Consider the following 18871-nt stretch of genomic DNA (forward strand, 5'->3'; position numbering starts at 1 on the left):
TGTGTGTGTGTGTGTGTGTGTGTGTGTGTGTGTGTGTGTGTGTGTGTGTGTGTGTGTCCAAACCCAGTTCACATGTGCGTGGTTGTATTGCAGCCAATACAGGTTTTTCCACTAAGCCTCTCTTCTTCTTGAGATCATTCCATTTCCTTCTCCAAGATAAGATTTCCCTGAGAGCGTTCTCCTTTAATGTAGGTCAATTCAGTGACCTACATTGGACTCAACAATGGTAATTACACATGGCAATGCTAACCAGGCCTGCTTCTCCTATACACTCTGTGAGATTCCCGTGTGTATGAGAGACAAAGAGAGAGATAAGGAGAGAGAGAGAAAGAGATGGACAGAGAGAAATAAAGAGCATGTGACAGAGAGATAGTGTGCCGTGAGTGCGAGTGAGAGTAGCTAAGATAATATTTTTCTTCTTTGCCGATCTGCCTTCAAATAAATGGGAAATGAATGCTAGTTTACTGAACTTTAATAAAACGTTTTGTGGGTATGAATGGCTTTGGTGTTTGTCTCCCCCGCTATCCAATACAGGAGCAGAAAGGAAAGGAGATCTATGTCTCAAATGACACTCTATTCCCTACACTACTTTTGGCCGGGGCCCATACGGCTCTGGTCAAAAGTGGCACCATTATCTAGGGAATAGTGTGCCACTTGGCACACAAGCGAGATCTGTCTGTTATCTGACCTAGGTAATCCTGAGTCTTTCAGGAGGAGGCACAAAGCAGGTCTCTGATAACACTGAATGCTCGGATAAAACATCACCACCACTAACTCCTCCAGGCAGTGAAGAAGCTAGAGTTTTGTCATCAAGAGCTGCCAGCTAAAGAATCTGACATGTTTAGCAGTAGAAGCTCCATGCTCTACAATGAGACAACATAACTGCAGGGAAGCACCAGATCAGTGATATGCAACTCACAAGATGTACTTTGGGTTGTAACTTGCACCAATATTGCACTTCAAAACAGAGGAGCAGGAATGCTGGGTTCTTTATAGCAAACATTTATTCCAATATTGAGACAACACACTATTGCCATCTACCCCGATACATGTGCACTGAATGTTCAGAAGGATTTGTGGAGATAAACCAGCCAAGGACATCCCAGAAAGCATGCAGAAGTCATTCATTCTCAATTTGCACCAGCTTTATCTAAATATCTTCGCGTTGACCACAGTGTAATAATAACAGCACACTTTTTAGATACCAAACATTGCCAACAATTTCATATATTGATTGAGAACCAGTTCTCATTTTCAGTTACAACCTATCAAATTAAAAAACAACCCGAAAAATAGGGACCTGATATGATAATATACTGTATATTTCGTTAAAAAGATTGTCAATCAACTTATTATTATTTTTTATATATAGGAACAATTGAATAAAGGCATTATTTACAATAATACTATGTTCTACAGCATCTCAAAATGACCATGCAGAGGGATACAGAGGTTAAATGAGTCGTGTAGAATAGGCTTGATGTATAAATACGTTCCGTTAAAGATAGCCTTTGGCACAAATAGTTCATTATTCAAAAGTAATAAAAGGAAAGAAAAGCAGTCTAAAAATACCTCATAGATCACAGTCTCATAACATTAGGTCAAATCCTTCTCATTGTAACTATGAATAAAACCCCAATTAGATATTACTGATATGCACCGTTTAATAATTAATACAGTATTAAGGTCATTGCAATGGAAAATTCTCTGAAGTATAAAATGGAATTGTAACCCAAGATAAAGCTGAAGTCAAAAGCAGAAGAAAAAGCCTGGAGTAAAAGTACACTCTTGTCATCAATAGATAACATGTACAAGTATCACCACTTTACCTTTACTGTGTCTACTCAACTGTAATATATACAAGGAGTGAACAGAATACCTCTGTCCTCTGCTACAGTGTAACTTATATCACAGAGAAGCACAGTGCTTTACAGAGACCGTTTCAGTCATGATACGCAAAGCCTACGAGTCAAATGCTACTAAGAAAGATGTGTAAAGAAAGTAGAAAGAGCATTTGAAACCGGCCAAAAAACTGCATGACAGTTTACACACACACACACACACACACACACACACACACACACACACACACACACACACACACACACACACATTTTTGAGTCCCAAATAGCACCTGATTCCCTACATAGTGCACTACTTTTGACCAGACCTCTATGGGCCCTGGTCAAAAGTAGTGCACTATATCAGGAATAGGGTGCCATTTCAGCCTAGCCTCAAAGACTAGACGTAACATACTGTAGTAAACATGAACCTGTGACAGTCAAATTAGTACGACATGTTACGTTTGGTATGGTTACAAAAGATACAAGGTTCCTTAAGCCAAAAACCAATGGACAGAGGTTGGTTGGGGTGGATGGCTCGGCATGTAGGGCAAACGCCTAGCAACTGAAAGTTTGCATGTTTGAGTCACATATTGACAATTTTAGCATTTTCGCTAATTAGGAACTTTGCAAATACTTACATTTTTTAGCTACTTTGCATCTATTTGGCATGTTAGCTAACCCTTCTACCTAACACTAACTCCTGACCTTAACCTTTACCCTAACATTAACCCCTAAGTCCTAGCCTAGCTAACGTTAGCCACCTAGCCAGCTAACTAGCTAATGTTAGCCACAACAAATTGGAATTCGTAACATATCATACGTATTGCAAATTTGTAACATATTGTACGAAATGGATGATGGACATACACAAATGAATACATACCATACAAAATGTAAAGTATCATACCAAATGGAGGGAGACAGATTTGAATTTACTATGTAGACACCATGAAAAATCATGTACAGTATGTTGATAGAATAAAATCCAAACAGTATTATTGTGATAGAACAAACACAACCTGCTCATTGAATAAAAAGGTGTAGGAAACACAGTTTTTGTGCAGTTCACAGCATATTTAATTTAGCTACAGTAGGAATGCTAAGCACTTATGGTCATTAACACAGTTTTCTCTAGGGAATGTGGCATCTATACAGAACATAATACAAAAGGTAGTTCTCTAACTATATCAAGTTCCAAATGTTCTCTCTATTTATTTGTACTCTATGCACAGTATTTCATCTACATCCGGGGTGTCAAAAAATCTACATCCGGATTGGTGCCGTATGTCAAACATACGGCACATCCGGCCTGCGGGTGGTTTGAGTAAGAACTCAATGTACTTTACTAAATGACAAAAATTAAATCAAAACTGTGTAGAACTGATAAAGGACCTAATTTCATACAGTTTCATACTAATAATCCCCAAAATGAAAGCCAGACAGTCAGGGAGCATGGACAATTCCAAAATTGATAGAGGACTACATTATGCCTTGCAAATTTTGATGGCGTGGAAATATAACACATTTTTGAAGACCGAATGCGGCCCCTGGGGCAAAATCACCCTTGACACCCCTGATCAAAATAGTGTGGGTGGTTTAGCACACAGTTCAAAATTGTCTGCATTTACGCAGGGGGTAGTATTGATCTTTGTGGAAAAAAAAGGAAAACAAAAACTTTGATAACCCACTTTTGAAAATATTTCAAATTGGACACAATTCCAGTGCTATTATGTTTCTATTAGAGTACATAAGAACATAGTAAACCGCTCTACAAGACCAAAAAGGTTGTGCTTTTGTGGGAACAATGACAAATATCATGCTGAATAAAGCCTGCTTTGTGACTAATAAAATGTATCTGGATACAACGTTTGGCGATGGATTGCCTCTTATCACAGATGCAGTGGAAGGGGTCAAACATCCCCAAGAGTGCAACAATCCCTCCCACTGACTGTTCTTTTCTTGAAAATTCTGTGAACATCCAAGTGAACAAGGGCAGTTTCCCAAATGGCATCCTCTTTCCTATATAGTGTACAACTTTTGACCAGAGCCCTATGAGTCCTGGTCAAAAGCAGGTACTATATAGGGAATACAGTTCCATTTGGGACACAGCCAAGTGACAATGCTCTTCCTCTACAAACCGGGTGTTGATGAAGTCCCCTTGTAGAAAACGTTCCTGGTGTTATCCGGGCTGTTCCCTCGCTCTGGGATCAGGATGATGTTCCCTTTCCCTTTCCTCCGGAGTGTGGAGTCCCGGCTGGAGGCCACAGAGTGGGGCTCTGAGGGGACCTCACCCCCCTCTACTGGGGTCACTCTGATGGTGGTGATCCCCTGCTGCTGTTGGAGGGAGTGCTCCCCGCCCCCTGCGTTCTGTGTATTGGTGGCAGCAGTGGGATTTGCATGTCTCCTCCTGTCTATGGAGCCAATGGAGCCGTCCCTCATGGACAGGGACTCGCAGCTCTCTGAATCTCTATTCAGGTCATTCAGCTCGAATGACTGGCCCTGGCTGCATCCACCGATACCACCACCCCCACACTGGTCCTGGGACCTCCAGGTCTTCCAGGAACCCCCACTGCTAATATCCGTCGAAGGGGCGTGAACCATGGGGCGGTTGTTGTTGTTCTCGGGATGGGCGTCCACCCTCACGATGGCTCCAGTGCTGCCTGAGATGCTGCCCACGGAGCTTCCCAACGTGCTGCAAGTCGTGCCCATGGGATTTGGTTCATTCAGGGTTCTGTAGCGGAGGGACCCTCCGGTGTAGCCGTCCATGCAGCCCTCGTCCATGCTCTTGGAGTGAGTCTGGAGCAGACCCTGCTGTTTGGACATGGCAATCACCTGCATGATCCGCGGCTGCTGGCTGCCATTCATAGTCCTACATGGGGCAGTTGCCTTCTCAGCAGCCTTCACCCAGTTTACATGAGCTCCACTATTGCATATATCACCGCCGCCTACATCTCCCGCACCCATCTTGGGCGAGGGGTTGTTAAAGTTCTCATGGGTCTCCTCTGGGATATGGACCAGCTGTGAGGAACCAGGTCGGGACTGCATAGAGACTCTGGCCCCTCCTGTTATGCCGCTGCAGTCTCTGGGTAGTGTGGTGCTGGCCCCGGTAGCCAGCTTCACATACTGCGTTGGCAGATCGACCCCGTTGATCCCCACGGCTGAGGGCTCAGAGCAGTACCTCATGGAGTCCATGCTCCCCCGGTGGTGGGGTGACTGGGCCGCTGCCTCACCCTCCATCACCTAATAAGAAGAAGAAAAAGAAGAAGAAGACAAAAACATATTTATTTACTTTTATAGCTTTTTTAATTTCAGAAATATGCATTTCAATGTGTGTAAACATGAGAAGAAACAAGCATTATAAAAGCATATCATTAGTAGGCTACAACAATTGTAAATTGTATAAATGGTTTAACCTGCAGGGAGTGCTTTCGGCTCTCTTGATTCTTGCTCTTCCACTGAGAGAGGAGCTGTTTGGAGCGGGAGGAGTCCATGGAGGCATGGTGACTGTGGTGGATGGTGGCGTTGCGGCGTGTGCCATCATCCATCGCTGGCGTGTGGACACGGGGGAGGGTGTGGCTGAACGTCACCTGAGGACAGCAATTTCTAACCTTATTTATTCAAAATATTTTTTTTAAATTATGTCACGGCAAAATGTTTTTAACAACTCTTTTTAGGAACCTGTAAAAATACTGAAAGACCAATAGAGTAAAGTAAAGTATGTAGAATATCTGCATTAAATAACAAGAACAAAGTCACCATGCTCTCCTTTCCCATGGGGCTGCGGGGCGAGGTGATGACCTCCACTTCAGCACTGGACCTCTTCAGGTTGGTGAGGGAGCCAGAGGAGGGATCTCGGTGGTGGGGGTTATGGTGGAGGATGCCCTCGGAGTGGGAGGTAGAGAGCCCGTCCATATTGGCGCTGCAGCTCTTCACCTGTAAATGGCGCATGGCCTCCTGGCTGATGTGGGGTAAAGGACAGGGACCGCGGGGCTGGGGAGGAGGGCAGCTGCAGCTATCCTCACTGGGCTGGAAGTTCCCCACTGCGTAAAGACCCTGGAGGTAGAGGAGAGACGGAGCTTTACAATATTATCTCACATAACACACAATCTCTTTAGTGCAAATCCTTTTAAACAAACAAGTACTGTAGCAACTGTACATCAAATGATGATTATTCATCAGGAAAAGCGTTATCTGTAACAGTCTTTCTACCAAAAAACACAAATAATAAGTAGTATCTCTAAGAAAGTATCAGCAGAACATACTAAGTAGACAGCTATTCCCCCGCCCAGCAGAAAGCCCAGGTAGACATCAATAGCATGGTTCTTGTACTGGATGATCCGGGTCAGCCCACAAATGATGGCACAGATGACGAAGGAGAAGACCAGCAGAGGCTTCAGTAGTTTAGAAGACTCAGTAAGTGTGCTGTTGAAGTACATCTACAGACAGACCAAGGACACAAAGGCATTGTCATCATCAATAGCATCATTATCATTATCGTCGTTCATGTCATTATCATCATCATCAGCATCATCGTTGTCGTCGTTGAGGTCGTCATCATCATCATCATCAACAATTAACAATCAACATTAGCTTGTGGCTGAAATTCTTATGGAAATAATCCACATTGTCTGCAAGATTCCAAACCACAACTAGGCCTACATGAATGAATAACATTGCCATGTCTTTCCATTCAAACATTTCAACTAAGCACATTAAACAACACAGCTCCATACAAATACATTAATTTAGCTCTAGATGTTGCTGCAATGTCCTCTCCCCCTATGAGAAGGAACTGTGTGTGTCCCAAATGGGATCCTATTCCCTATAATTGTGCACTACGTTGGACCATGGCCCATAGAGCTCTGATCAAAAGTAGTGCACTATGTAGGGAATATGGTGCCATTTGGGACACACCGTGTAGATTTGTATAGTATGGTCGTGTTCCAGAGCTGTGAGTCAGCATCCAGCATCCTCCCCCTCAGAGCGACTTTATTACAGCAGATTTATTACTGCCAGGCCCTACTGTGGACACAGCCAGCGCTCGATACTGTTCAGACCTGGGTTCAAATAGTATTTTTCCCCAAATATTTTCAGCGTTTGATGCACCAGGTAAGCTTGATCAAGTGTAGCTAAAGTTGTTGAAATACAACAAATACTATTTGAACCCAGGTATGCTACTGTCTCTCCTGTGAGTCGTGGCTAATGCAGCCTAGCGGCATGCATCATCTACCCTCAGGCACCTGAGGCTTTGAGTTCTTTAGTGTCTGTCAGCGTTTACAGACTCATCTACTATAGTGGTGCAAGGGGAAAAAAATGTTAGTCTAACCTTGAGGATTACTAGAGACTTTTATAGTTATTTGGTCTGACAGTGTGATGATGTATTGGATGTGCTGTATGTGAAAACTAAAATACTATATAGACTACATAGCGGACCTAGAGTGCCTTTAGAAAGTATTCACACCACGACTTTTTCCACATTTTCTTGTGTTACAGCCTGAATTTAAAATATATTAAATTGAGATTTTGTGTCATTTATTTTTACATAATATCCCATAATGTCAAAGTGGAATTATGTTTTTAGAAATGTTTACAAATTCATTGTGACTCGTTTCAGGAAACTAGGCATATGTCGCACGTCAATACTTCACAGGAGAGCCATTTTAATTTCAACTTTTATTTATTTACCATAAAGTGTTTTTTTTTCTTCAGAAATGCCTTCTGGAACATGTGAACTTTCATGTGCCTTAATATCAAACTATGCCATCTGTAAATATGAAAACAATTGTTAAACTAACGGAAAAAGAGGGAACCTTCCCGTTAGCCATGATTGGCTGAGATAATGAGGGGGCTGGACATGCCAAGAGATGAGTTCGGATTGGTCTGCCATGTAGCGTGGTTCTGTCTTTACCATGAGCTGGTAATCCTTTCTAATGCGGCTTTTTGAAAGATATCATGTAGTAGAACTGCATAAGTGTTGCTCTCCACACTCTGGAGGACCGGATTACATCTCCAAACTAAGGGCAACCATTTAATCCGTGACAGAGAGGGTTTAGCGTCCATCCATGTATATGGGTAAGAGACTCTAGCTTGCTAGTTTTTCAGTGTAGTAATATTATTAGTCTCTCAGAACCATTTGTATTGCTAGTTACAGTCTAATATTAGCTAGCTAACATTGAATCTGGTTTGTTAATAACTACCCGCAGGTTAATGCAGAGAAGTAACGTTATGAGTTGGGATTATGGTTCATTGTTTAACTAGCTAACTACATTTCTAAACAAAAGACTCCACTATGCATGTAACCATTTCAATAGAATCTTAATGATGTCACTGGGACAACCGTCGATAGACGTAGCTGGTAAATTCGCTCTGGCTATGTACTCCAATTTCAGAGCACTCTCGTCTGAGTGTGCCAGAGTGCAGAATAACTGACTAATTTACAGATGCTCAACACCCGTTGAATCTAGGCAGAGTCAGTAAACGTTGGCAAAAAATCATAATTAAATTGTTGCCAGCAGCACAGTTGCAGTCACCAACGCTCTGGATAACATTAAAACTGCCTAGCCAGCTCTGCTGGAGCGAGTAAAATGTTCAGAGTGACCTGTTCTCTCATTTGTGTCTGGAAGTAGCTAGCAAGTTAGCCAACATTAGCCAGTTAGCTTGGGTGCCTGACAGCTGTTGTTAGGTCAGAACGCTCAAATCAACTCTACTCCTCAGCCAGAGCGTCCAGTGTGCGCTCTGAACGCTCTAAGAGTGAAACGCTCTGAATTTATGAATGGACAATCTGACAACGCTCTGAGTTTACAAACACCCAGAAAACACTCTTGCACTCCAGATTAAATTTACAAACACACCCATAGTATAAACCAGCCTTTAGTCTTGAAATCTTTGGTTGTTTTATACATGGTCCCACATGGGAATCCTTAAAGAGATGGGTGGGGCTAAAGCTTAAGAGGGTGTGAACGATGCTGAATGGGGTGTACACAAAGAAGAGCTCTCCAGCATGTGTACTGAAACATTTAAGGGCCATTTTCTCAAAAGTGATTTTACAAGTTTATCAACTTTCAAAGCAGAATTACTTGCCCATTGTTCCTCAACTGTAGTGTATGATATACTATTTTCTAGCTCTGAGTCTCTACTTTTATCCAAAGTAAAAAACAAATTTTCAAATTTTGCTACATAAGACCAAATCGAGCCGGCCGTTCACATTTAAAAAATCAAAAGCTGAAATGTCTTGAGTCATTAAGTATTCAACCCTTTTGTTATGGCCTAAATAAGTTCAGGAGTAAGAATGTGCTTTAACACGTCACATAATAAGTTGCATGGACTCACTCTGTGTAATAATAGTGTTTAACATGATTTTTTTAAACAATGACTACCCCATCTCTACACCACAGGTACAATTATATGTATGTCGAGTGGTGAATTTCAGGCACAGATTCAACAGCAAAGACCAGTGAGGTTTCCAATGGTTCGCAAAGAAGGGCACCTATTAGTAGATGGATTAAAAAAATAATCCCTTTGCGCATTGTGCAGTTATTAATTACACTTTGGATGGTGTATCAATACAACCTGTCACTAAAAAGATACAGGCGCCCTTCCTAACGCAGTTGCCGGAGAGGAAGGAAACCGCTCAGGGATTTCACCATGAGGCCAATGGTGATTTTAAAACAGTTACAAGAGTTTAATTGCTGTCATAGGATATAACTGAGGATGGATTAACAACATTGTAGTAACTCCAAAATACTAACATAAATTAAGGAAGCTTGCACAAAATAAAGTAATACTGCAAAAAATGTGACAAAACATTTTATATTTTGTCCTGAAAACAAAGTGTGATGTTTGGGACAAATCAAACACATGACTGAGTACCACTCTTCATATTTTCAAGAATGGGGGTGGCTGCATCATTTTATGCGTATGCTTGTCATCTGTAAGGACTAGGGAGTTTTTTAAGATAAAAATAAACAGAATAGAGCTAAGCACAGGTAAACTCCTAGAGGAAATCTTGGTTCAGTCTGCTCTCCAGCAGACACTGGGAGATAAATTCACCTTTCAGCAGGACAATTACCAAATATTCACTGGTTACCAAGATTTTGTTGCTTACCAAGATGACTATGAATTTTTTTGAGTGGCCTAGATACAGTCAAGTTAAATCGGGCTTGAAAATGTATGGCATGACTTTAAAATGGCTGTCTTGCAATGATCAACAACGAACTTGACAGAGATTGAAGAATTTTTAAAAGGATAATGGGGAAATAATGAACAATCCAGGTGAGCAAAGCTTTTAGAGACTTACCCAGAAAGACAAAGCTGTAATTGCTGCCAAAGGTGATTCTAACATGTATTGACTCAGGGAGTTGAATACTTATCTAATCAAGATACATCAAACAAAAATATAAACGCAACATGCAACAATTTGAAAGATTTTACTGAGTTAACAGTTCATTTAAGGAAATCAGTCAATTGAAATAAATGAATTAGGCCCCAATATATGGATTTAACATGACCGGAAATACAGATATGCATCTGTTGGTCTCAAACATGCTCAATGGGTGACATATCTGGTGAGTGTAACGTCGTTCTTCGTTTGTAGAAAGAGAGTCGGACCGAAATGCAGCGTGGTGGTTACTCATGTCTTCAATGAAGAAAGCGATACATGAAATAACTATTACAAAATACAAAACAACAAACGGAACGTGAAATCTAATTACAGCCTATCTGGTGAAACTACACAGAGACAGGAACAATCACCCACGAAATACACAGTGAAACCCAGGCTACCTAAATACGGTTCCCAATCAGAGACAACGAGAATCACCTGACTCTGATTGAGAACCGCCTCAGGCAGCCAATCCTATACAAAACCCCTACTCAGCCGCGATCCCAAATACTACAAACCCCAATACGAAAATACAATAACCCCATGTCACACCCTGGCCTGACCAAACAATATAACGAAAACACAAAATACAATGACCAAGGCGTGACAGTGAGTATGCAGGCCATGGAAAAACTGGGACATTTTCAGCATCCAAGAATTGCATTATCATGTTGAAACATGAGGTGATGGCAGAGGATAAATGGCATGACATTGGGCCTCAGGATCTGGTCACGGTATCTCTGTGCATTCAAATGGCCATCGGTAAAATGCTATTGTGTTTGGTGTCCGTAGCTTATGCCTGCCCATACCATATCCTCACCCCCAACATGGGGCACTCTTTTCACAACGTTGACATAAGACAATTGCTCCCCCACACAATGCCATATACATGCCGTCTGCCATCGGCCCGGTACAGTTGAAACCGGGATTAATCCGTGAAGAGCACACTTCTCCAGTGTGCCAGTGGACATCGAAGGTGAGCATTTGCACACTGAAGTCGGTTACGACGCTGAACTGCAGTCAGGTCAAGAACCTGGTGAGGACAATGAGCACGCAGATGAGCTTCCCTGAGACGGTTTCTGACAGTTTGTGCAGAAATTCTTTGGTTGTGCAAACCCATCAGCTGTCCGGGTGACTGAACTGAGACAATCCTGCAAGTGAAGAATGTGGAGGTCCTGGGCTGGCATGGCTACATGTGGTCTGCGGTTGTAAGGCAGGTTGGACGTACTGCAAAATTCTCAAAAACGATGTTGGATGTGGTTTATGGTAGAGAAATGAATATTAAATTCTCTGGCAACAATTTTGGTGGACATTCCTGCAGTCAGCATGTTAATTGCATAATCCCTCAAAACTTGAGACATCTGTGGCATTGTGTTGTATGACAAAACTGCATATTTTAGAGTGGCCTTTTATTGTCCCCAATACAAGGTGCATCTGTGTGATCATCATGCTGTTTATTCAGGTCCTTGATATGCGGCACCTGTCAGATGGATTTATTATCTTGGCAAAGGAGAAATGCTCACTAACAGGTATATAAGCAAATTTGTGCAAACAACAATATGCTTTGTGAATGTATGGAAAATGTCTGGAAGCCTAAATCATATGTAGGTTCTTCACAACGATGTAACGTTCGTCGTCCTCGTCTGAGGAGTATGAAGGATCGGAGGACCAATGCGCAGCGTGGTATGAGGAATTTATTAAACAAATAACACTTAAACAAAAATAACAAAGAGAATGACACGAAACGAAACAGTCCTGTCTGGTGACATACACAAAGACAGAAAACAATCTCCCACGAAACACAGGTGGGAAAAGGCTACCTAAGTATGATTCTCAATCAGAGACAACTAACGACACCTGCCTCTGATTGAGAACCATACCAGGCCAAACGCAAAACACAACATAGAAAAACAAACATAGACAACCCACCCCAACTCACGCCCTGACCAACCTAAAACAAAGACATAACAGAAGAACTAAGGTCAGAACGTGACTGACGACCTCAACACACCCCTCTCAAATATATATAACAGTCCATTCGGAAAGTATTCAGACCCCTTGACTTTTTCTACAATTTGTTAAGTTACAGCCTTGTTCTAAAATTGATTAAAAAGTGTTTTTCCCTCATCAATCTACACACAATACCTCATAATGGCAGAACAAAAACAGATGTTTAGACATTTTTTTCAAATATATTCAAAATAAAAAAAAACAGAAATACCATATTTATGGAAAATGTAATTATTGACAATGAAAAAGTGGGACTGTTGTTCCCCTGTCATATAATTGGTACATTGACTATCAATGTAGCATTAAACATAGTTTTCCAGATTGTATTTGGACAACAACTAAAAAAAATTGCGATATGAATATTGGATCAAGGACTGAGACAACCTGGTTAAATTTGGTGGTCCTGAGGCAATACAAGTTGAGAACCACTGCTGTAGAGTGCTTGTGTGAGTGAAGATGGTTACTCACAGAGATATAGACGGCAGCAAAGGAAGCCAGTGTGGCATGTTGAGACGGAAAAGACTTTCTGGAAAGGAACAAGGAAAGAGGGGAAGAGGAGAGGATGGACAGAAACAGATGGTTTAGTGTTTGAGCCAACATGGACTGTACAAATCATTGGAGGACACAGTTTTATGCCACGACCATCAAAACAAACTCACAAAATAGGTAGGTACAATCTGTGTTCTCTACAAATGTTGTTCATGATTGATTTTTTAAAATTTTAAACCTACACGCTGAAGAAGGCTGTTACATCGAAAAGTCTGTGTATGCTATCCTGATGCAGTAACATTTTTAAAGATGAATGGAAAATGAATGACGATTTATGTGACATAACTTTGAGCGCGGACCCATCAGACTTCATTAGTTATCTGAATTCCCGTTTTTTACACACCAACCGAACATCTGGGAGAGCGCGATTGTACTTTCTTTATTTATAATCTCAAAAACATATTATATCTTATGGCATGTTTGTACAGTAGGTGAGAATTCTATTGAGGTGAAACATTCCTAAATGCTGCAGTACATCATATCCAGTACCAGTCAAAGGTTTGGACAAACCTACTCATTCAAGGGTTTTCCTTTATTTTTTTTACTATTTTCTACATTGTAGAATAATAGTGAACACATCAAAACTATGAAATAACACATATGGAATCATATAGTAACCAAAAACGTTTGCCTTGATGACAGCCTTGCACACTCCGTTAACCATTTGGAAAACACAATCCAGTAACACAACTACAGAACATATACTTTCATAGGTGCACATGAGCTTCTTTCAACATAAAAAAAACATTTTTGACTGGTGTAACTCATTGAAAAGCACAGGTTAATCCATTGTATCAGTACCTTCAGAAAGTATTCACACCCCTGGACTTTTTCCACATTTTGTTGTGTTACAGACTAAATTGAAAATTTATTAAATTGAGATTCATTGTCACTGGCCGACACACAATAACTCATCATGTCAAAGTGGAATTCTGACATTTTTTCTTAAGACATTTTTACAAATGAATTACAAATCAAAATATGAGATGTCTTGAGTCAATAAGTATTCAACCCTTTTGTTATGGCTTAAATAAGGTCAGTTTTTTTAACAATGACTACCTCATCTCTGAACCTCATTATGAGGTATTCTGTGTAGATGGGTGAGAAAAATAAATATTTTTAATCCATTTTTAATTCAGACTGTAACAGAAGGGGTATCAAATAAAATAACATTTTATTGGTCGCCTACACATATTTAGCAGATGTTATTGCGGGTGAAGCGAAACGCTTGTATTCCTAGCTCCAACAGTGCAGTAATATCTAACCATTCACAACAATACACATAAATCTAAATTAGAAATAATTCAATTAAGAAATACATAAATATTCGGAGTCCGGAGAATATATATACATATATACAGTGTGTGTGTGTGTGTGTGGTTCCATGTGTTTGATGCCATTCCATTAACTCCGTTCCAGACATTATTATGAGCCTTCCTCCCATCAGCAACCTCCACTGATCTGTAGAATACTTAGGATAGAATAGTATATGTACAGCAATAGCTGAATAGGATGGCATTAACTATAATACAGTATATACGGTATATGTCTATGTACATAGGGTAGCATCCTTTAAGGTGCAAGTTTGAGTGATCGGGTGGTAGCCAGCTATTGATAGTGACTCAGTTCAGGGCAGGGTAGTGGGTGGAGGTTGGTTAATGATGGCTATTTAACAGTCTGATGGCCTTGAGATAGAAGCTGTTTTTCAGTCGCTTGGTCCAAGCTTTGATGCACCTGTACTGACCTCATCTTCTGAATGATAGCGGGGTGAACAGGCTGTGGCTCGGGTAGCTGAGGTCCTTGATGATCTTCTTGGCCTTCCTGTGACATCGGGTGCTGTAGATGTCCTGGAGGGCAGGCAGTGTGCCCCCTCCCAGTGATGCATTGGGCAGACCGCACCACCATCTAGAAAGCCCTGCGGTTGCGGGCAGTGCAGTTGCCATACTAGGCGGTGATACAGCCCGACAGGATGCTCTCAATTGTGCATCTGTATAAGTTTGTGAGGGTTTTACAGGTCGAGACAAATTTCTTCAGCTTCAGCTTTTGCACCTTCTTCACCACCCTCTCTGTGTTGGTGGATAATTTCAAATTGTCAGTGATGCTTTCGCCAAGGAACTTTAAGCTTTTTATCTTCTCCACTGAGTCCCCATCAATGGGGGCCTTTGCTGTCTCCTGAAGTCCATGATAAGTTCCTTAATTTTGTTGACGTTGAGGAAGAGGTTATTTTTGGGGCCCTCACCTCCTCTCTGTAGGCTGTCCCATCATTGTTGGTAATCAGGCCAACTACTGTTGTGGTCGTCTGCAAACTTGATGATTGAGTTGGAGGCGTGCATGGCCACACAGTCATAGGCGAACAGAGACTTAGCTGGCCCCCTTGTGGGGACCCTTGTGTTGTTTCCTACATTCACGACATGGGGGGCAGCCCATCAGGATGTCCGGGAACCAGTTGCGCAGGGAGGGGTTCAGACACAGGGCCCCAAGTTTATTGATGAGCTTGGAGGGTACTATGCTGTTGAAGGAGGATGTGTAGTCAATAAACAGCATTCTTGCATAGCTATTCCTCTTGTCCAGATGGGATTGGGCAGTGCGCAGTGCGATGGCGATTGCATCGTCTGTGGATCTATTGGGGCAGTATGGAAATTGAAGTGGGTCGAGGGTGTCAGGTAAGGTGGAGGTGATATGATCCTTAATGATGACAGAAGTGAGTGCTACGGGCCGATAGTCATTTAGTTCAGTTGCCTTTACTTTCTTGGGTACAGCATCAATGGTGGATATCTTGAAGCAAGTGGGGACAGCAGACTGGAATAGGGACAGATTGATTATGTCCGTAAACAGCTGGTCTGCACATGCTGTGAGGACGCGGCTAGGGATGCCGTCTGGGCCAGCAGCCTTTCGAGGGTTAACATGATTAATTAAATGTCTTACTCACATCGGCCATAGAGAATGAAAGCCCACAGTCCTCGGGAGCGGCCTGCGTTGTTGGCACTGTGTTATCCTCAAAACGGGTGAAGAAGGTGTTTAGCTTGTTTGGGAACAAGACGTCGATGTCCGCGAAGTGGCTGTTTTCCCCTTTGTAATTCGGGATTGTTTGGAGTCCCTGCCGCATACGTCTTGTGTCTGAGCTGTTGAGTTTGCGACTCCACTTTGTCTCTGTACTGACGTTTTGCCTGTTTGATTGCCTTAAGGAGGGCATATCTGCACTGTTTGTATTCGATAAGTTCAATTGCCTTGGGGGGTACGAACAAAGGATCCAATTCAGAAAAGTCTTATTTTTGGTCGGAGCTTCCGCTGCTTTGATATCCAAAAGTTATTTCTGGCTGTATGTAATAACATGTAAAATGTTCTAGGCTAATAATATAAGAAATAACAAAAATGTTTTTATTTAAATACTGCAAAATTGCTTAGGAGCTAGAAGCAGAGCTGCCATGTCTATCGGCGCCATCTTCAGATCTTCAGATGAATACTAAAGAGGAGAAAAACATTGAACTGTTGTACCAATCTCTTCTAGGGGTCTTTATATAGTTCATTAGAGTTAGACTGTTAGACAGTGGGCTAGGATGTCACAGAGAGGAACAGAGACTGTTTATGCCCTGAGCTACTGTCAGTTTTGAGCTTTTAATGGTGCAGGCTGAATTTAATGGTCCGTTTCATCTGTCTGTTCACAGGATGAATAAGACCATAAAGGCTATACATTAGTCTTAGAATGACTAAGAGGGGCAAGACAATATTAGACACAGATACACAGATTAATCTTCCATGGGTAATGGCACTGTCTGTCTACAGCTCTACAGGAGAATGGGATTACTTTTTAGATAAACATCGATAATTCAATTCAGGGGAGACCGTAGCGAGAAACAATTGAACACAACACATCCCTTTTGAATGATAGTATCTCAAATGTTATGGTTCTACGTCTGCCACTCTGGATGGAAAGCTATCTATCCAGGAAAATGCAAAAACTTTTCTTGAATTTATTTTTGGACAGTAATGATTGACACTGTGGTGTTCCTCAAGACACCTGCCTAGGCCCACTCCTCTACTCTATCTTGACTAATGATTTACCCTCAGTAATGAATAAAGCAAGAGTGGTTATGTATGCTGATGACTCTATAATGTATAGCACTTGCATGAACACACTGTATAATGAGCTATCAGTACTGAGCAAAGAACTAAGAAGTGTGTTTGAGTGGGTTAACATGAATACATTTTTTAAAGAAAATGCATTGTATTTGGTCGAAGATATATGCTTGCCTCATGACCTTCAATTACACTTGTAAATGGATGTGTTCCCTGTAGAAGAAGTAAAAAATACCAAATTAATTGGTGTCACATTGGACACAGCTCTATCCTGGTCTGAACATATGTGACCCCTTTCAAGAAGTTAGGCTTATGTCACACGTCACTACTTTACAGGAGAGGCATTTGAACATTGTTTTCTATTTTTTTAATCTAAATGTGTTTTGGGGCAGAAATGGAACATGTGAACTTTCATGTGCCATAATAACAAACTTGTATTCCATCTGTAAATATAAATAAAACATTTACATTTACAAGCCTAGTTGGTTTAGCCACAGAAAAAGACAGGAACCTGGCTGAGATAATGGATGGGCTGGACTTTCCGAGAGATGAGTTTGGATTGGTCTGCCATGTAGCGCGCTTCTGTCTATAACATGAGCTGCTCAGTATGTGTAGATAATCCTTACTACTGCAGCTTTTTTGAAAGACATAACTTTAACCCTGGAGAACTGCAAAAGTGTTGCTACTACTCTCAAAAACATTGCTGCCCATAATTTAGCAGACACTACTGACAAAGATCAGTGAGAAAAAGTTGTCATTTTCATTGCAAGTTAAAGTGTACTGTTAGCTAGCTAGCGAGCATTACCTTGATGGCTCGCTCGTTAATGTTATGTGTATGATCTATGTAGTAATATCATTTATATCTCAGAAAGTAATTTGTATTGCTAGTTATAGCCTACTGTTAGCTAGCTAGCTAACACCGAACCTAGTTGGTTAGCTTTAGCTACCTGCAGATTCACACTCCAGCATTTCATGCATGTTTGCTAGCTATGACAATATGTTTGTATTGTAGCTATGGGTTGGGAATATGGTAAATTGTTAAACTAGCTAGCTTCATGTCTAAACAAAAGACCCCACTTTGCCAGATGATTACATGATCCAACAAGTTAGCCAGGTGTGTCTGGGGGTGATTACGGCCATCTATTGTATTTCATGAACATGTGAAGTGTGACACATCCACTTACTTTAGCGAGATGTGGCTTGAGGGTGGATATATAATTTATTTCACATGGCCCATCAATTTAGACAAGTGTCTCTGGGTAAGGATCCTCTTAATAATTTCACCACTTTTAGTATTGAAATCTTTGGTTGCTTACAACACTACCTTTTCACTCTGTTTAGGACATGGCCTTTCATGTGAATCCTTAAAGAGATGGGTGGGGCTTAAGAGGGTGTGAATGATGCTGAATAGGTGTAGACAAAGAAGTGCTCTCCAGCAGGTGTACCAAAACATTCAAGGGCCATTTTCAACTTTCAAAGCAGAATTACTTTCCATATTGTTCCTGCAGTGATATACGATTTTGTAGCTCCGAGTCTCTACTTGTATCCAATATAAAAAACACCATTTCACATTTTGCTACATGAGACCAAATAGAGGCATATAGATATATATATATAGATCATATTGTAATTATAACCGATAAGAGCATTGCTATAACAAGAAAATTGCCTGAGTATGTAACATCCAGCACTCTGAATCAGGTGATTCAATCTTTGATTCTATCACACCTAGATTACTGCCCTGTCTTAAGATCATCTGCAGCAAAAAAAGAAACAAAAAAGCTCCAACTGTATGAATGTCAACTGAATGCATCAGAATCTTTCATGCCGTCAAATTAAAAGAAAATTACTATACAGTCTTCTGATTTTCATTAGGAATGTAACATTTTCAACAAACCACAGTCTTTTTCAGACCAATTAGTGTATTCCATGTGTTACTCTGTGTTGTTGTATGTGTCGAATTGCTATGCTTTATCTTGGCCAGGTCGCAGTTGCAAATGAGAACTTGTTC

The 18871-nt window shown here is 41.1% G+C and overlaps 1 protein-coding gene across 1 annotated transcript in view; it reads right to left on the reverse strand.

Moving 5' to 3' along the window:
* Nucleotides 1-986: 986 nt before the first annotated feature.
* Nucleotides 987-18871, reverse strand: part of LOC118361612 (phospholipid phosphatase-related protein type 4) — a 36625-nt gene continuing 18740 nt past the window's right edge. The window contains exons 5-9 of the mRNA XM_035741680.2: nt 12703-12760; nt 6107-6280; nt 5601-5897; nt 5258-5431; nt 987-5084 (exon numbers count right to left, since the gene is read on the reverse strand). Coding sequence (XP_035597573.1) covers nt 3975-5084; nt 5258-5431; nt 5601-5897; nt 6107-6280; nt 12703-12760 — 1813 coding nt within the window. The 3' untranslated portion in view covers nt 987-3974. The remainder of the gene's footprint in view (nt 5085-5257; nt 5432-5600; nt 5898-6106; nt 6281-12702; nt 12761-18871) is intronic.

The sequence above is a fragment of the Oncorhynchus keta genome, chromosome 28 (assembly GCF_023373465.1).
Source record: "Oncorhynchus keta strain PuntledgeMale-10-30-2019 chromosome 28, Oket_V2, whole genome shotgun sequence".
In the NCBI taxonomy this organism is placed as follows: Eukaryota; Metazoa; Chordata; class Actinopteri; order Salmoniformes; family Salmonidae; genus Oncorhynchus; species Oncorhynchus keta.